The 15,709-nt window shown below is 41.7% G+C and overlaps 1 protein-coding gene across 1 annotated transcript; it reads left to right on the top strand.

Moving 5' to 3' along the window:
* Positions 1 to 2,994: 2,994 nt before the first annotated feature.
* tlx1 (T cell leukemia homeobox 1) lies at positions 2,995 to 11,805 on the top strand (the record flags this gene model as incomplete). The annotated part of the gene is made up of 3 exons (XM_083650847.1): positions 2,995 to 3,448; positions 6,817 to 7,054; positions 11,595 to 11,805. The coding sequence occupies 3 exons, from the start codon at positions 2,995 to 2,997 to the stop codon at positions 11,803 to 11,805; spliced, it is 903 nt and encodes a 300-aa protein (XP_083506973.1).
* Between the last annotated feature and the right edge of the window lie 3,904 nt (positions 11,806 to 15,709).

The following is a 15,709-nucleotide window of genomic DNA, read 5'->3' as shown; positions in this document are numbered from 1 at the left end:
TGTGTGTGTGTGTGCGTGCGTGCGTGCGTGCGTGCGTGCGTGCGTGCGTGCGTTCGTGCGTGCGTGCGTGCGTGCGTGCGTGCGTGCGTGCGTATACGCAGAGTGATAGTCTATTTAATTGGGTTGAATTTAGGATGACACATGGTAGCCTCAGCGACTGGAATTAAGGCCTGTCGGGGCTACGCTGCTTAAAGGGGCCAGGAATCGATAAGTGTCTCCATCTGAAGTGAGCTGATAAGTTTTTTCAAACCCCACAAGGACATCCGAGCCGCAGAAATGAAAATGAAAATCGATAATTGAGTTTGAAAAGATGCCACTGCCAGTATTACTGTCAGGCATATTGGCCTACCACAGCCATCTGACTGTCTCGCCTATTAATTATCCGTTATCAGGCATATACAGAGAGAGTTTCCTGTAGAAATAACATGTTCAATCACGTTATTTTTTGTTCCAATGGGAATGGACATAGCATTTTCTTCAATCATGTGTCATAGGAGCGGGTGATCTGTGTGAAGCCTGTTTCCGGGAAATTCCTCAACCAACAACAAAGTGAAACTGTAGGCCTATATGGAAACAAGTTGAGTTCACACCCCATTTATAGGCCTATAGTTTTAACTTGTTTTTAGGGGGGGGACTTTTTAGATTAACCGGCTGATTAGACTGCATAGCCTTTTTGGGATGGATAGGCGGCAGGTATAGTTTAATGAAGTGACTATAAACTAAAATAGCATGATCCTTATTATAGCCGATGTTTTCCATAAGTGTTAGGCAGCAGCTTACAAACACTTTTGATCGATATGTGTGGATGGGGAAATGTGCACATATGGTTTGACTGCAGCTGCCTTTTTAAACAGAGCTGAAGTTTTGCGGCTGCACTGCACTGCATTAGCAGACTATTGCATTTCAACTCAATAATTTACTCGCTTTTTAAAGTCCCTGATGTTCATTATTGGTCCAAATTTAAACGAATAGGCGCACCAGAAGTGCGCGGATAGGCTACTGCGCACATTAAAATTTGATGCTGGTCAATTGGCCAATAAGAACTGGTAAAAAGCCGTAGCCTATCAAATATTAATACGTTAATGCCCCGTGTTAAGTAGGCTAATTAAGTCCCAGTGGCTTTAGAAGGAGAGGAAATCAATGGCCCACATGGTTTAATTTTTCATTTAATTGTTTGGGAGTTTATGTCTTGGAATAGTTGTTAGATTATAGGAGCCATGCAGGATAGTGTGCATATTTAATGGAAATAATCTGTATATACAAAAATGCCACCAGTTATTTATGATCTACGATTAAACTAAGCAATATCAATTCGTTATGCTACAACGATTTTTTTCTTTAATTTATAGGCTAGCATTTCGCATGCATTGATCATTTCGAAGATTCATTAATAATAATAATTTGTAAATCAAATAATGCCAAGTATTGCCATTATTTCTATTATAAAACTGTGGTGCAAGTGAAGTTTAAGATTTCAGGTCGCTTTAGGTCTGGGAAGATGCCATGATGAAACAGAATATCTCCACACGCAGCACCGTTCCCTCAATGGTTAATTAAAACACGTCAGTAGGCTATTTTGAGCAATAACACCACTGAACATGAATTGATTAATGGCTATAGTTCCATAAGAATAAATACATGAAATATCAATATAGCCTATTTGTAGTGATTTCATGTTTTTAAAAGTTCATCTCATTAGGCCAAATTCTTATTTAATGGCCCCAAGTTGTTTTTCTTAAATGTTGAAGGAACTATATGGTCCTTATATTTCCATAGCTGACGACAGGGAAGGCAGAGCTAGTGTGCCATAGTAGGCCATGCAATGCTTGCTGAATAACCTCAATGTTGTAGCCTATACAACAATGTGATTTTAGAATGATGCGGTTCTATCTTCAGGATAGTTATAGGTCAAAGGTTTCTGCATGGAGAGAGGAGGCATAATGTTTTAGAAATCAGACTCAGAATTGAACAAGAAGAAAAAAACTGATATAATTCCAAATTGTATAAGTCCGTTCTGTTGGTCACGTCTGCGTGAAGTTCAGTAGCCTATAGGCTCTATAGAAGCCTAAGTATTGGTAGTATCTTCACATCTTGACCTAAAACAAATTATATTGCCTTAATTTGTTTCATTGTTTGACTATGATAATTAATTGGTAATGAAACAGAAATGAATGAGCTGTTTTGGCTACAATAAAGTATAATGTAGCCTAATAGCCTAGCTATAGCCATATAGCAAATGGCTCCATGGTTTTGTCAGTGGGCTAATAGCATAACAAGCGATTCTAAACCCAAACAGATTAACGTGGAGTCTTGTTCGGTCGTCAGCAGTTGCAACAAATAGCCCATGGGACTTAGGCTAGAGACGACACGACCAAAATGTTAAATTAACTTGTTTGTTTTATTATAAAGCTGGAACCGTTGGATGCAGAATTCGGCATAACACATCCGCATAAAAAGGTTACCCGAGGACTGGACGGAGCTAGTGTAGGCCCTACATCAGCAGAGAAGGCAGCCTGTAGATAATGCTTTATGATAAAATGAACTATTATGTGAACACGGTGTATGGGAGAATGGATAAATCCTGGACGGTTCTGTTATTGATCTCCAGCTGTTAATCAGTGTTTTATGGCGTGTGGCATAACGCCTTCATAGAGCTGATCAGCTGTTAATCAATGTTTTATGAAGTGTCCACAACGCCTTGAGCTGATGGAGTCTTTAGCCAATTGAGTTTCCAGGCCTAAAATTGGGTCTTATAATCTTGCGCTGTCTATTTGGCAGTTTGATTGATGTCCTCGCGCAGCAGAGGGGGGACAAACAGCCGGCACGTTCAGAGCCTCTGTACACACACACAGACACACAACGCACACATGCGCGCCCACACTCACTAGATAACGACCGGAGCGCGAGCCTTGAAGCCCAGAAGAGTCCCGGGAGCGGCTCGCGCCTGGCGGAGCGGAGCGCGGAGCGGGGAGGCTCGCGGAGCGGCGGGAGGCCATGGATCACCTCGGAGGAATACTAGGGGCACACGTGCAGCAGCACGCACACGGGGAGCCCATCAGCTTCGGAATCGAGCAGATCCTCAGCGCGAGCGGCATGGAGCAGAGCTGCATGCTGGGCACGAGGATGATGCACGAAACACAGGACTATGGTCACCCGGCCTATAGCAGCAGCGCGAGCGGCGGCTTCACGTGCGGTAACAGCGGATATAACAGCAACGGAAGCGCGTGCGGGCTCGGTTCCTTCGGCGGGGCTTATAACATGAACATGGGCATGAACATGAACGGGAGTAACGTGAACGCTGCTGGGGTCATCCGAGTGCCCGCGCACCGGCCGCTGAGCGGCGCGCACTCCTCCGTACCGCCGATGACCGGGACTTTCAACAACCTGAACGGACTGACGTTCCCCTGGATGGAGAGCAACAGACGGTACACCAAAGACAGGTTCACAGGTAGGTTATATTGCTCGATAGGCTTGGTGGCTATAATAGCCTATAATATAATATAATATAATATAATATAATATAATATAATATAATATAATATAACATAACATAATATAGCCTAATATAATATAATATAATATAATATAATATAATATAATAATATATGCGTCCATGGAACCAGTTGCAAAAGAGCTATTTGTTGAGGCCTTGACAATGCGTTCATTTCAAGTGCTACCTCTAAATGTGTGTGCGTGTGGGGGTGGTACGGCAATAATAATTGTTCTGTGTATTATATAATAATAACAACAATAATAATAACAATTATTATTATTATTATTATTATATAATACACACAACAACAACAACAACAACAACAACAATAACAATAATACGAGGGATCAGCTGAGCAGCATTTTCGTAAACAAATCGCGTCACTGGGTGGCAACTGCAATAACGCCTGAGTTTGAGCGTCAGCTGGCTGACCATGTTTGAATGTTAACACGACTTGCATACATCAAAATCTTGAGCTAATTCTGCTCTCACTCAGAATGTAAAAATATAAGCGATGTGATAGGCATATAGCCTACTTTTTGAGATTGTTTGGCACACCTCATACTTTAACTGCCGCAGAATTACGCATTTTTGGGTGGCAGTGACGTCACGCTGATTATTAATAATAATAATAATATTGATTTTGGTTGTTGCATGATAGGCTACAGGCCTGAAGATAGTCAAAACATTTGAGGCGTCAATTAATCCGATACAGGCTTATTGCATCTATATCAATGTGGACAACACGTACCATTTAATATGGTTTGCTGTCAAAAAATTAAATCCTGCTTCTAAATAGCCCCAATTTATGGGATATTGGAACACTGACAACAACTGACAACATTTATGAGTTATTATTTCAGTGATAAATTGTAGGCGAGATAAGTTTGGATCAATGTGATAGCATCTTATCACTCTGGGAACCTTGCTCCTGAATGCTCCCCTGAATTTCAGAAGCTCCATAGACTATAATATGGCAATTTTGCTGGATATATTTTCATCGATCTTCATTATGTTGATGAAAACTACAGGATCAAATTTGATGTAATTAAAACCCAATTGATGGCCAAGGTAAATAAATAAACAAATTGGCTGCTCACTCAAAGAAGCAATAAGGAAATACGATTTAGCCATATAGCCTATTTATAGCTGAGCCAACAATAAAGCACTGGCTGCATTGCAATAGCTTGAGCATGTATGGGTGCAGAGGCATTTCACTGAGAGCCAAATCATTTAGCATTTGCATTAACACATACAGTAGCATAATGAACGATGATTTTGATGTCAACTTTTTCAAGATGATTTTAATAGTGAGTAAACATGTTAAACGAGGAATTTGTCTTTGTGCAGTATACAGCGCATCGATCACATGCAGCAATAGCAGCAAAATATAATATAATAATATAAATAATGTAAAATATGGAGCAAACAGAAAGACTGGAATTTTCCAATTATATATTTTACATGTCCATATAATAAGTCCATGTAAAATGTCCAGTATATCCTTAAGTTTTTAAGGATTAGGAAACTTGAGTTGCAATTGGATTTATGAATACATCTTTGAACTTATGTAGCCTGTTTTTACAATCTTATGACAATCTTATGGGAAAAACTTCAAATTCAGTTCAGTTTGAGTTCAGGACCTATATTTGTTGGCAGAGAGAATAATAAATTGATTATTCCTTTGCACTTTTACAAATGTATTTATTTACTGACTTGACTTGCCTGGTTGTGTTTTATACATCTCTATAGCTGTACTTCGGCCTATATTGTCAGGAGGGAATCACTCCCTTTGTTTATTATTACAGTACTTCAATGGTGCCCTGCTCGTACTCTTCGTCATTTGACATTTCATAAGAAAGGGCTTGTGTCATGTAGGCTAATGGAGACGATCCCTTCAGTTGTTTTGACTATAAGCTATACCTGCTGTAGCAGTTTCCTCTGCCAGTCTATCTCTGTATCTCTGGAATTTCTTTGCTTTGCTGCAGGCCTGTCATCTCACCAAATCCTAAAACAGCTATTGTGGCAAAATCCCTGCATCTAGTTTAAATTGCCACCAAAACCACTTAGGCTAGACTAAATTTGGAGACAAACTGGATCAATAGGCTACTGATGACTGACAAGAAACTATTAATTTGGCCATGTGATAAATTAGTAGACTTTCACACACAAAATGCAGGCTTCTTCACAGGTTCCTATAATGACTCAAAAGAAATTGTCAAAATAAACAACTGGTAGGCCTAAATCAGAATTCTTCAAAAGGTTATTTTGATACTGTTGATTTTGAGCAATTCATGCATTCTTAAATGGTCCTTTCAAGAATCATAAAGGTCCAGTGTTGAACCAATGTGCTAGAACCTTTCTATATGTTCTTTATAGCACCAAAAATGGAGTTCAAGCCTAATTAAGATTGTGCACCAAACTATCAGTTTAGACTAGAGGGAACATTGTATGATATCATATCATGTGATTATTTTATTGGTGATATCTTTGCTTGATCTTTGCTCTCCGTCATAATAATAATAATAAAAGCTTATACCAGATCACTCTCAGGTATGTTGAGTGCAGCATCTCTTGCCACATATCCAGTCGACGCCCACGCTCTGCTACTGCTGCTCTGTCTCATCAATCTGCGTACAAATAACACGACTTTACACTTTCAAATTGTGTGCAGTGCGTAGTAGTACGCCAATTGTAAATTTTGCGTACAGGTGATATGCTACGCCTGGGACACACACGCATTAAAGCCAGTCAGAATGAGTTTTTGGTCATAACTTTAAAAAAAATGCAACAGCATGACCAATTTTAAAACGTTAAGGGTTGTGTGTAAGAACTCGGTTAAGGTTACATGGGGTTATGATTTTGTTAGGCTTAAATAACAAACGTTAAATGCGACTTCCGGTTGATAGACATGCAAATGTTTCATAAACTTTTGCATTTAACCGAAATCCCCATGCAAAAATCCCATTGGCTTTCACACGTACGAGCCGGAAGTGCTACTTCCGGACTGGTTCCTGCGGTACTGCATGCAATTGGCAAGTTTGGCATATTCACGGCACGCAATTTGAAATTGTAAAGCCTGTTATTTGTACGCAGATTGAAGAGAACGGACTGGCTCTGTTGATGCTCTCTTGCTGATGTTGTGTGTCTTTGCCCTGCTTGTCCTGACCTATTCTCTCCTGTCCTTTCATGTCCTGTGCTTTGCTGTCATGTCCTGTCCTGTCTTGTCTTGCTCTGTCCTGTCATATCATATCCTGTCCTGTCTTGGCCTGTCATGTCCTGTCCCATATTTCCCCTGTTCCTTGCCTACCTGTCCTACCCAGTGTCTCTCTCACCCCTCACTGTAACACGGCGTGTAGGTCATCCCTACCAGAACCGGACGCCCCCCAAAAAGAAGAAGCCACGGACGTCGTTCACGCGGCTGCAGATCTGCGAGCTGGAGAAACGCTTCCACCGGCAGAAGTACCTGGCCTCCGCCGAGCGCGCCGCCCTCGCCAAGGCCCTGAAGATGACCGACGCCCAGGTCAAAACCTGGTTCCAAAACAGACGCACAAAATGGAGGTGAAGTGGCATTTAGATTGGTTTTTAGCTTACATTTTGCAGCGTGCTAGCTGTTTCTACAAACTAGAAATAGATTTCTAGGGTGGAGACTCTGGGAGACTATACGCCATCGGCTGACGTTTTGTGTGTGGTTATGACCAAACTCATGTTAACCCATGCCACGTCATCCACATCATCAGTGGGTATGACCTCACTTGACGATTGTGGGGCATGACATGACATCATCAGTGGTTATGACGTCATCCTAATGTCGCTCAGTGTTTTCCAGTTCACCCTTGCTCCAGTCTGGGAACCCATCGGTTAAACAAAACAAAAGATCTCTAACCTCTGGGGGCAGCAGCCCCGTTTCAATGTGGTGCAACTGGAACTCAAGAGGCGCGGTCGGCAGTGGAAGAAAATCCCTTTCCGCTCCCTGCAAGCTCTGCTATTGGCTCCAACCGACCGGCTCTGCCCATTAATGCATTTATTTTCCGTGTCGCTCTCAAATCCGTCCGTCGCTATGAAACAACAATAACAACTCTAGCTCGTTGCTAGTAGCAAGTAGCAACTTGCTATACGCTGAAAATGGTAAGTGTTGACTACACACCGGTCACGTTCACTTCATTTTGATCGGATAAAGCGCAGCATGCGTGCGAGCGAGCGCTGCTACACCCCTTTTGACGGAGCCTGCCGACAGATTTTCGATGCAAGTCGAAAGTCTGTCTCGAGAGATTACCCTTGCTCCACTGCCCGCCCGCTGACCTCGTCTCTGTCAGAGATTGGCTGTTGAGAGCGTAGCCCTCCTGGTCACACCACGCCCTCAGTGGAAAGGCCTCAGGTATGTCTGGGTTGACCATGGCTGTTGAGTTGAACAAAGCAGCGAGAGATCTGCCCCCAAAATCAGACAGGTGAGCCCCTTTGATGGCGACCACAGGCAGAGCCATCAAACATCAACCTCCTCGGTGTCCATTAAGTGGAGGGCTCTCTTGGAGACTTCTCTGCTGGTCTTAGTGGTAATACGGGAAACCTCATCTGCACTCTTACCTTGTCTCTGTTGTCACCGCAGGGCACCATGGACCGTCATCTCGTAATCATTCTTCAGCGTTGTGTACTCCTTGTTGGGCAGCTTCAGCGTGGCCTTACTGATGTAGTTGACTTGCCTTACTCCACTAAAGGGAACAACTTGCCCACCTCCTTGTTGAAGGCTGTGATCCTGATCTCCCCACTCTGTCATCCACAATCTCAAAGGAGAAGAGCTTGTCCTCTCCTCTAGAGTTACTCCAGGTTGGGATGCTGGACTTGTTGGTGACTTGGGCTCTGATCATCCGGCTTGCATTGGTAGGGGTTGAGGTGCTTGGAGCAGACTTCTGGGGTGCAGACTTCTGGGGAGACCAGCATTATGGGGTTGGAGTTACAACCTTCCCCCCATTTCCTCAGCAGTTCACTGCTGAGTTTCTCTGGCTCGAGCCAATTTCTTGCTTGCTTGGCTTCAGGATTGGAGAGTGCCGGTCCCTTCCTTTTGGGCATTGTCGGCACAGTCAGGTAGTGTGGGACCAGTCCACTTCGCCTCACCTTTATGACAGTGATGTCAACAGTGACATCATCTGTCACATCATCAGTGAAATGATCACTGATGTTCTTCAGCAGCGATGTGCCGCAAGGCATCCAGTCTGCCGGAAAGCCATTAGAAGAAGAAGTAGTGCCCCCGTGGGCAGATTTCTTTCTTCTTTGTTTCTTTTTTTACCACATGCGCAGCCTGCGTGGTCAAGAGAAGGCGTTTTGGGGTGAGTCAGACATTCAGTCAGTCAGGAATGGATAACGGTGATGATGTCATCAGTGCTAAACTTTGGCTGTTGAAACGGTGATGATGTCATCAGTGATGTGCCAAATCTGGGCTGTTGAAAGTTTCCTTGTTTCCTCGAATGGGCTTGCATGAGGTCGCATGGTTGCTACATGATGCACGTGATCCTGGGCCGAAGTTGCCCTTGTTTTTCACCAGATTCATTCAAGTGTTTTGGCAAGTTTTAGAGGCGATCAGAGCAACGGTGCACAAAGGTCAGGACCCTAGGCCTTGCATGGGTGCACTGCCACCTCTGGCACGTGGAGGGTTAACCACTGGCACGGCAACACACAGTAGCAATATGTGCGCAATTGTTTTTTTTTTTTTTTAAATGCCCTGCCAAATTAGCTATTTCACTATTTCACAGCCATTTGGAGTTGCCTGTTATTTAGGATATTACGGTAGTGACTCTGCTTTTGATTGGTTAGCCTACATTCCAAAGCAGCAGAGAGCAGATTAAAATGTCCTCCAGCTAAAAAACCCTGGGGCACACTGATTGACAACACATTTGAAAATGTTACTTCATAGAGTCAAGTATACCAAAATATGGTTCTTCACACCTGTTCCACAACTTTGTTGGTGCCATAAAGAACCATTTTTGAAAGGGTCTTTACAGCGCCATCTTGCTATTTCTATATAGAACCCACATAAGGAATAAATGCTCCAACGTATGAAAATAAAAAATGTTAAGACCCCCACACTCCAGGGCTAATTAACCTGAACAACTTTTTTTAAATAATAAATAGTAACAGTTGTTATGGTTCTATCACTAACCAAAGAACCACCGACGAACCCTTTTCTTAGTGGATAGACCCAGTGGTTCCCAAAGTTGTTTTGGGGGACATCCAGAAGTCCTGGAGATGGCTCCAGGGCATCCGCATGCAACAAGAAATATATTTCAAAGTCTCTATTATTTCACTCACTAAATGTTACAGTAGCACAGTGGGAGAATTTATGAAAGGAATGACTGAGGTTTTCCCTCTTCCCACTAGCCTAGAGTTATTCATTGCAGTACTAAATCACAACTAGATATCAGACTGAATTGTCAACTCAGCCAAATTCAACTCTCAGTGGAGTGGCAGATTCGAAGGTCTGGACCCAGGCAAAAATACAAATCTTGGACAAAATCTCATCAAATGGGAGTCTATCTGTTTTGGCATTCGTGATATGAAAGAGTTTTGGGATTCCTGCTGTAGTCTATAGTTTTTGCCTTCAAAATATGAACTGCAGGAGAAAAGAAAAAAGCTGTCACATAAATAACTACGGTATATATAGGCTATCTTTAAAACAAGCAAATACAATCCTGGCTTAGATAAAGCACACAACACCTTTAATAGTAGACACGTTGTGTGGTTGGTTTAAAAAAGTGCTGATCTGTTAGAGTATTTTTACCCTAACCCTAACCCCCCCCCCCCCCCCCCCCCATAGCCTATAGGCTCTGCCAAGCATTACACCATTCAGACATGCAATAAATAAAATGCACACGATCAACTGCACTTTATTGTTATGTTTTTATCCTATTTGATGTCAACCACATTTTTCATCATAATTGTTTTTAATACAAGCTCTTCATAAATAAAGAAGATGGCACGCATAGCTGCATTTTGTCTTCAAGTTTATAATCATGAAGGCTATTTTGGGGAATTAAACAGCTTAAAATAATTTTGAGAAATTGGATTTGGAATACGATTATATCGTGAAGAATTTGGAAATCGAAAAAGATAATCTGACCCAAATTGGTCTTAAATTGAAATAGGTCTAGGTTTAGATGACCCTCTTAGCTGGTGGTGAAATATTCATTTTTATTACATTATAAAATAGAATTAGCAGGGAAATCAGCAACATTTGCGGGTGATTTCACATGGATGTTAGATTTACATCCTTTGTCATTTATTAGTACAGCATTGGCCGCAACACCTGCATTTATTTATCACTCAAAATTTATAATAATCCACTTATTAGGCTTATTCAATATTATAATTATATTTTTCTTACTCAAAATAATAAACTTTGAAAACAATTAATGGGACAACATCTGTAAATAGATTAGTTTGGCTATATTTATTTATTCTTATTTTACTCCATTTTTATTAGCCTAATATTATTATCATCATTATTATTTCAGCAATAAGATATTATTATCTAAGCAAATCGAGAATAGGCTGACATCAAGCGAAAGCAGCTGGATAAAGGTCCATAGAAATAGATCAATGAAACAATTGAAAAAATCAATTTTAGAGCAAAATATTGTAGACTTTTTACTCTATTACATTTATTTCACAGTTATAGTTACTAGTTACTTTTCATATTTCACAACTATAGTTTACTATACTAGATCAATACTTTATATTAAAAATATTTGATCATCTTTATAAAATAACTATAAGATAGCATTGCTATATAGACGACCCAAAAGCTAAATAGCTTCACGGTGACAACCAAATTTAAAATGCTGCTCATGAAGGCTACTTCAATAAATCGGTATTAATATTCAAATTATTGATGAAAAATATAACTCTCAAAATGGGGACAGTTTGCACATGAGTATGTTTACTTTGATACTATTTTGCTGCCCGATACTTATACTTTTACTACTTTACTTGTAATGGAGTTCTTTACATTGTTGTATTATTTTACTTCAGTAAAATATCCCAGTACTTCTCCCACCACTGAGGCTGCCTATACTATAACATGTGTCCTCCCCGTGCGGTGTGTCCCCAGGCGGCAGACAGCAGAGGAGCGGGAGGCAGAGCGGCAGCAGGCTAACCGGATCCTCATGCAGCTGCAGCAGGAAGCCTTCCAGAAGACCATGAACCAGCCGGTGACGCCCGATCCGCTGTGCCTGCACAACAGCTCCCTGTTCGCCCTGCAGAACCTGCAGCCCTGGACCGAGGCCACCGGCAAGATCAGCAGCGTGTCCGCCTGCGAGTAGACAGAAGAGGCTCTCCTCCGGGGCAGAGCATGGACTTCTTCACCTCTGAAATATGTGGTGGTCCTCGAAGGGGGTCACAGGGGGCCCACGTGCAGCACAAAATGAAGAATAGATTTCACTGTTATTTCACCTCCAGGCCACCCTCACGAGGACAAATGACAACATTGTTCGATTTTCAAGGGGGTTAAAACGACCGATGTTTACGAATGCGACCTCTTGTGGTCGTATGAGTAAGTGCATGCGTGCAGTGCATACGTCAGATTTGGGAGCTGTAGCCAGGAAGTAGCGGAGACCTGTGGCGGTCTTTAAAGGATGGCTTTACTGGTAATCAACCCACTTTGTATCATTAATAATCTTGGTAATATAAGCACATGGGCAGTGTTTACCTTCTCTCTCTGTTTTCCTCACGGAGATCTCCCATTTCCTCCTCTGGCAAAGCGCTCCGTTCTGACGCATTTTACGTCACAACGCATCACAACGGAGCTGCGGAGGTTCCGTCTGGAGAGGCAGAATCTGCTCCGAGGGCGGCTGTTATTCTTTATTTTAATTTTTTTAGTATGCGCACATCCACATCGCATGGAGAGCCTTAACAAGCCTTAATGACGTGCAGCTGGTGGGGGCGGAGTTTCTGCAGGCAGCAGCAGGAGCATTTTTCTCCCTGAGGTAAACGGAGAGAGAAGGTAAACACTGCCCATGTGCTTACATTACCGAGATGATATATGATACAAAGTGGGTAAAGCCATCCTTTAACCTAACGACAGTCTGATATTGATATAGCTCGCTGACAGTAAGGGTGACAGGGGTGAAGTGGTGGACCGGTAACTTCCTCTTCTTTCAAGCAAGAGAGCAAGCAAGAGAGGCAGGTTCGCATCCCAATGTGGTCCATTTTTAACTGTAACCAAAACCTAACCCTAACCTTAACCAAGTTGTGTTAGTTGCCTAAACTTAACCAAGCAGTTTTTTTAATGAACTGTGTCCCACGCGAGACGTATCGCCTGCACGCACCGTTTCACCCTGTACGTATGTTGGTTTGGGAGTCATTGGAAATCGACTTATTCTGTCGTTTCGGTATGAGGACGTGACTTCAACTCAGAAATATGTGGGGGTCCTCGAAGGGGTGCCCAGGGGGCCCATCATGTGCAGCGCAAAATGAAAAATATATTCACTGTTATTTCACCTCACTAGACGTTAACACAACGGGAGAATGTATATGAATTAGTTCCCTTCTCTGCACTGTGGTTTTCAGCCCTACAGTAGACTAACTCTGTAACTTACTGCAACAAACACCTTGTCAGACGGGCTCCCTCAGGACAAACTCTTATCAAACAGAGGTCTGATGTGGATCTATTCGGGGCCAGAGACCAGACTGCTCCACCTGGAAACGTTCCGGAGGCACCGCGAGGAACCGTTTGCTCCATAACAACCACAAAGGAACTTTTTGAAAATTGACTCCAGAGGAGTAGGGCACCAGTGACTTTTATTGTATTACAGGCTACCTATAAGGGACTTGATGTTTCACAAAACAGCATATTTTCATATTTTATGTCTGACAAAAAGTGTCTGTAGCCATCACAGAGCCTTTCGATATTTATCTGCAATGTTAATGGACTTTTTACTCAAATGAAAAATAAGAGCACTTGTTTTTGCACCTTTGTACGCATTGATTTCAAACAAATAATCACACATCAATTGACATAATGCACATGAGCCCATTTGATGATTTATAGTAGTTTGGATCAGGCTATAGCCGTCAACTTGAATTTATTTATTCCCTATTTTTGCCCTTTCTATATTTTTTACATTCATTTAGACAAATTCTGCTGGAAGGCATCTAATAAAAAACAAAGAAAGGGGTAGTAGAATTAGAATGTAAAAGTAAATGCTACACAACAACATATACATTTGACCACATTTGACATTTCTTTACAGTATACGCACAGTAGTCTATACTGTGTGTAAATGAATAGGCCTAGCAAAAATGCTCAGAAAACAAAAACAACAAAGAATGAAAAGTTAATGTTTCCTTGCTTGTACTCATAGTCCACCATTTCAATAACCAACAAGAAGAATTGTGAACTGTGTGTGTGTGTGTGTGTGTGTGTGTGTGTGTGTGCGTGTGCGTGTGCGCGTGTGTGTGTGCGCGTGCGTGCGTGCGTGCGTGCGTGCGTGCGTGAGAGAGAGAGGGGGAGAAACAGACAGAAAGAGAGACTGTAAAACACATTTAAATCCACCATCTGTGTTAGTTTTAATGATTAGGTGTCTTATTGAATAATGTGACTAATAAATTGAACAGGCTGTTTTTCACATGTGGAAACAAAAACAATAAGAGGAAGACGCTTTGTTATTGGCAGAGTCCACATGATATCTGTTCAATACCAGCTTTCCAATAGGTGACTGACACATGATGATTAATGCAGTGTGTAGGGGGAGTCTGTGTGTGTGTGTGTGTGTGTGTGTGTGTGTGTGTGTGTGTGTGTGTGTGTGTGTGCGTGTGCGTGTGCGTGCGTGCATGTGTGTGTAAGCATTTTAGCTTCTTGCCTGTTAAAAAAACATGCACAAAAAGACAAAAGAATCCACTATATCCCAGAAAATATACAAAATTGTGTGTGTGTGTGTGTGGGGAGGGGGGGCATGTTTGTACATGCAGTGACATCAATTCAAGTGAACCTATAATATATATTTTGGCCACTGGGAATACATTTTCAACTTATTCATTTTCTAACAAACTGTATCTGCATGCCAATATTATATTGGCTATTCAAAATATATTTCAAATGAATGCTATCTTGATGCACACACATCCCTAACCCTAACCCAGAATTATATGTGGGGGAAAAATGGGCTTGCTGAGCTGCTTGCTGAGCCAGCTGTTTGCTATTAATGTTTCCTTGCTTGTACTCATAGTCCACCATTTCAATAACCAACAAGAAGAATTGTGAACTGTGTGTGTGTGTGTGTGTGTGTGTGTGTGTGTGTGTGTGTGTGTGTGTGTGTGTGTGTGTGTGTGTGTGTGTGTGTGTGTGTGTGTGAGTGTGTGTGTGTGTGTGTGTGTGTGTGTGTGTGTGTGTGTGTGTGTGTGTGTGTGTGTGTGTGTGTGTGTGTGTGTGTGTGTATAAGAGAGAGAGAGAGAGAGATGTGACATGATCCAGGACTTCTCTCCAAATGGCCTGAAGAGGAATGTAAAGAAGAAATTTCATCATCCACTTAGAAATATCAGCAGCGAGAGTCGCTGGAGGAGCGGGGCTACGCTGGAAAACCTGAAAAATTCCTTTGGTCTCACACAGTGGTGGAAGAAGGATTCAGATCTGTGAAAAGTAGCAATACCTAACCCATAGTGTAACAATACTTTGTTAGTACAAAAGTATTAGCAACAAAATATACTTAAAGTAGCAAAGGTAAAGTAGCTATAGTCATTATGCAAAATGGCCCATTTCAGAATCACATGTCATGCTATTGTATTATAATTATTGATGCATCTGCTGGTAAAGGTGGAGCTGATTTTACTTTGCTGGGTAGCTTAACACAAAAATATATCACAATTTATTTGTTGATTTAGCTATGATCTGCAAAGTAACTAGTAACTAAAGCTGTCAAATAAATATAATTAAGTAAAAAAAAGTAGGCTAGATCCAATTTCCCTCTGAAATAGTAGAGTATAGCCATAATGTAGCATGAATGGAAATACTCAAGTAAATTACAGCCTACGTCTAAACATCAGTAAATGCAATCAGTTACATTCCACCAGGTAATGTGCAGGCTAATAAAGGTATATGAGGAGTTGAGGAAAAATACACCCAATAATAATTTCTATTTGTGCACAAAACTCCATTCCCTTCCCCCCATTTCTTTAGCTAAAATTAAATTACATAATCACATATTTCAGCTAAATATGTGATTTTGAATG

The sequence above is a fragment of the Poromitra crassiceps genome (assembly GCF_964638095.1).
Source record: "Poromitra crassiceps genome assembly, chromosome: 14".
NCBI classification, from domain to species: domain Eukaryota; kingdom Metazoa; phylum Chordata; class Actinopteri; order Beryciformes; family Melamphaidae; genus Poromitra; species Poromitra crassiceps.
The sequence above is the reverse complement of the archived record's forward strand: the minus strand, read 5'-3'. Positions and strand labels throughout refer to the sequence as shown.